Genomic DNA, 1880 nt, shown 5'->3' on the forward strand with positions numbered 1-1880 from the left:
GCCGCCCTGCCCAGGTCCCAACCCCTGCCCTTGACCCCAGGCCCCACCATTTGCCCCTAGGCCCAGCCCCTGCCTCCCTGGTCCCCAAACCGTGCTCCCCCCACCCCAGGCCCAGACCCCCAGCCCTGCTGTGGTGCCCCCACCTCTCTCCAGCTGCCCTGCCCCGCGCCAGCTGTGTGCCCCATGCCACCCCTTGTGCATGCTCTCCCCTGCCCCCATGTGCCTCCCTCGTGTGCCCTCCCCGCCCCGTGACACCCACCCTTCCCTCCCCAGGGCTCCTGACGTTCCCCGACGGCTCCCACGGGGTCCCCCGCAACGAGGGCTTCTTTGAGAACAACAAGCTGCTGCGGCGCGAGAAGTGCCCAGCCGTGATCCAGCGCGCCCAGAGCGTCTCCAAGTCCACACACGGCCTCATGGTGTGACCGCCCCAGCCCCAGCCCCTCCTCGAGCAGCCGGGCACCCCCAGCCCGGCTCCAGGGCTCCCCGGGGAGGTCCCCCCAACTGCCCCCGGGCTCTGCTCACCCCCCAGGTCAGCTCGTCCTTCCCGCAGGGCCACGCGGTGCCTTGCAGATGCCACAGTGCCAGGGCCCAGGCAGGGACTCGGGCTCTTCCCCAGGGGCAGCCCCCAGCCAGGGTGTGGGGGGCCGTGCGGAGTTGCCCCCCAGGCTGGGAGTGATGGGAGCTGCGCAGGGGATGGGGGTGGGGCACGGGCAGGGGCTGGGTCTCCGACAGGTCACGCTCCCCACCCCGCCTCAGGCCTGGCCTTGACCCCCAGGGTACCTGACCCCGACAGGGGCAGGATGGTGCTGCAGAGATGCCCCAGGGCCAAGCCCCGTCCCCCTACAGCAGTGCCAAACCCCCTCATCGCACCGGGGCAGAGCCTGGCAGGACAAGGCCCTTCTGCCCAGGCAGGTGGAGCCCAGCAGTGGGGACGGTGGGCCCGGAGCGAGGGGCCTGGGCGATGGGGGGGTGGGCCTGCCCGGCCGCGCTGAATGTCCGCAACGCCGCTCCGTGCCTTGCGCCCGCTCGGCCGGGAGTAAAACCGCCTTGCCAAGCCACCGCCTGCGTGTCTGTGTCCGGAGCCCCCCACGTACCCGCGCTCATCCCTAGGTACAGCTGAGAGCGGCAGGGGGGCTCTGGGCAGCCTTGGAGGGGTGCAGGGTCCTGGAGCCCTGGGCTGGGCGCGGAGCCACGCGCTGCCCTGCTGGAGGGGCACAGCAGCCCCGGCCTGCCCCGAGCGCTCCCCCCCAGTCAGGAAGGAGGAGAATGCAATGCAGGTGCAACGAGTTTATTCCCAGCTCGGCCCTGCGTGGCCACAGGAACCCACCGCCTCGCACCTGGGCCAAGCTGGGGTGGTGCTGAGCTCCCAGGCCGCGGCTGCCCTCGCAGGGGTAGGGGGCAGCGGGCAGCCGGGGGTGCTGGGGGTTGGAGTGCATGCGGGAGGCAGCGCCGCGCAGGGGGTCAGAGCCAGCCGTTGCGGGTGAAGGCCCGGCGCAGCGCAGCAGCCTGGTCCTCGCTGAGCTGCAGCAGCGGTGCCCGGCAGGGCCCCCCGTGGTAGCCGAACCACTCCATGGCCTGCTTCAGCCCCGCCACGCCGAAGCGCCGCGTCACCTGGGGCCGGGCAGCCCGTGAGCGCCTGACCCACGCTGCCGGTCCCGCCAGGCAGCTGGGACCCCCGTGGCCAGGGGCTGCGACCCGTCAGCAAGGCCACGAGAGCAGCCTGGGCAGCAGGGCAGGGCCCCCGCCTCCTCCCAGCCCAGAGCCCCCCATGCCCCTGCCCAGCCCCTGCCTCTCTCACCAGAGCTGGGAGGTGGGGAAGGGGCTGCAGCCCTGGGCTCTGCTCTGCCAGCCCCAGGGGTGCAGCTCCCTCTGGGGGGGAC

The 1880-nt window shown here is 73.1% G+C and overlaps 2 protein-coding genes across 2 annotated transcripts in view; one reads left to right on the top strand and one right to left on the bottom strand.

Moving 5' to 3' along the window:
* The window catches only part of MORN4 (MORN repeat containing 4), a 2840-nt gene extending 1786 nt beyond the window's left edge, over positions 1 to 1054 (top strand). The window contains exon 4 of the mRNA XM_006033720.2: positions 274 to 1054. Coding sequence (XP_006033782.1) covers positions 274 to 422 — 149 coding nt within the window. The 3' untranslated portion in view covers positions 423 to 1054. The remainder of the gene's footprint in view (positions 1 to 273) is intronic.
* Positions 1055 to 1272: 218 nt separating this feature from the next.
* Positions 1273 to 1880, bottom strand: part of HOGA1 (4-hydroxy-2-oxoglutarate aldolase 1) — a 3244-nt gene continuing 2636 nt past the window's right edge. Inside the window, exon 7 of the mRNA XM_014524763.2 lies at positions 1273 to 1636. Within this exon, the coding sequence (XP_014380249.2) occupies positions 1462 to 1636 (175 nt within the window). The 3' untranslated portion in view covers positions 1273 to 1461. The remainder of the gene's footprint in view (positions 1637 to 1880) is intronic.

This window comes from Alligator sinensis, unplaced genomic scaffold (assembly GCF_000455745.1).
Source record: "Alligator sinensis unplaced genomic scaffold, ASM45574v1 scaffold859_1, whole genome shotgun sequence".
NCBI lineage: Eukaryota > Metazoa > Chordata > Crocodylia > Alligatoridae > Alligator > Alligator sinensis.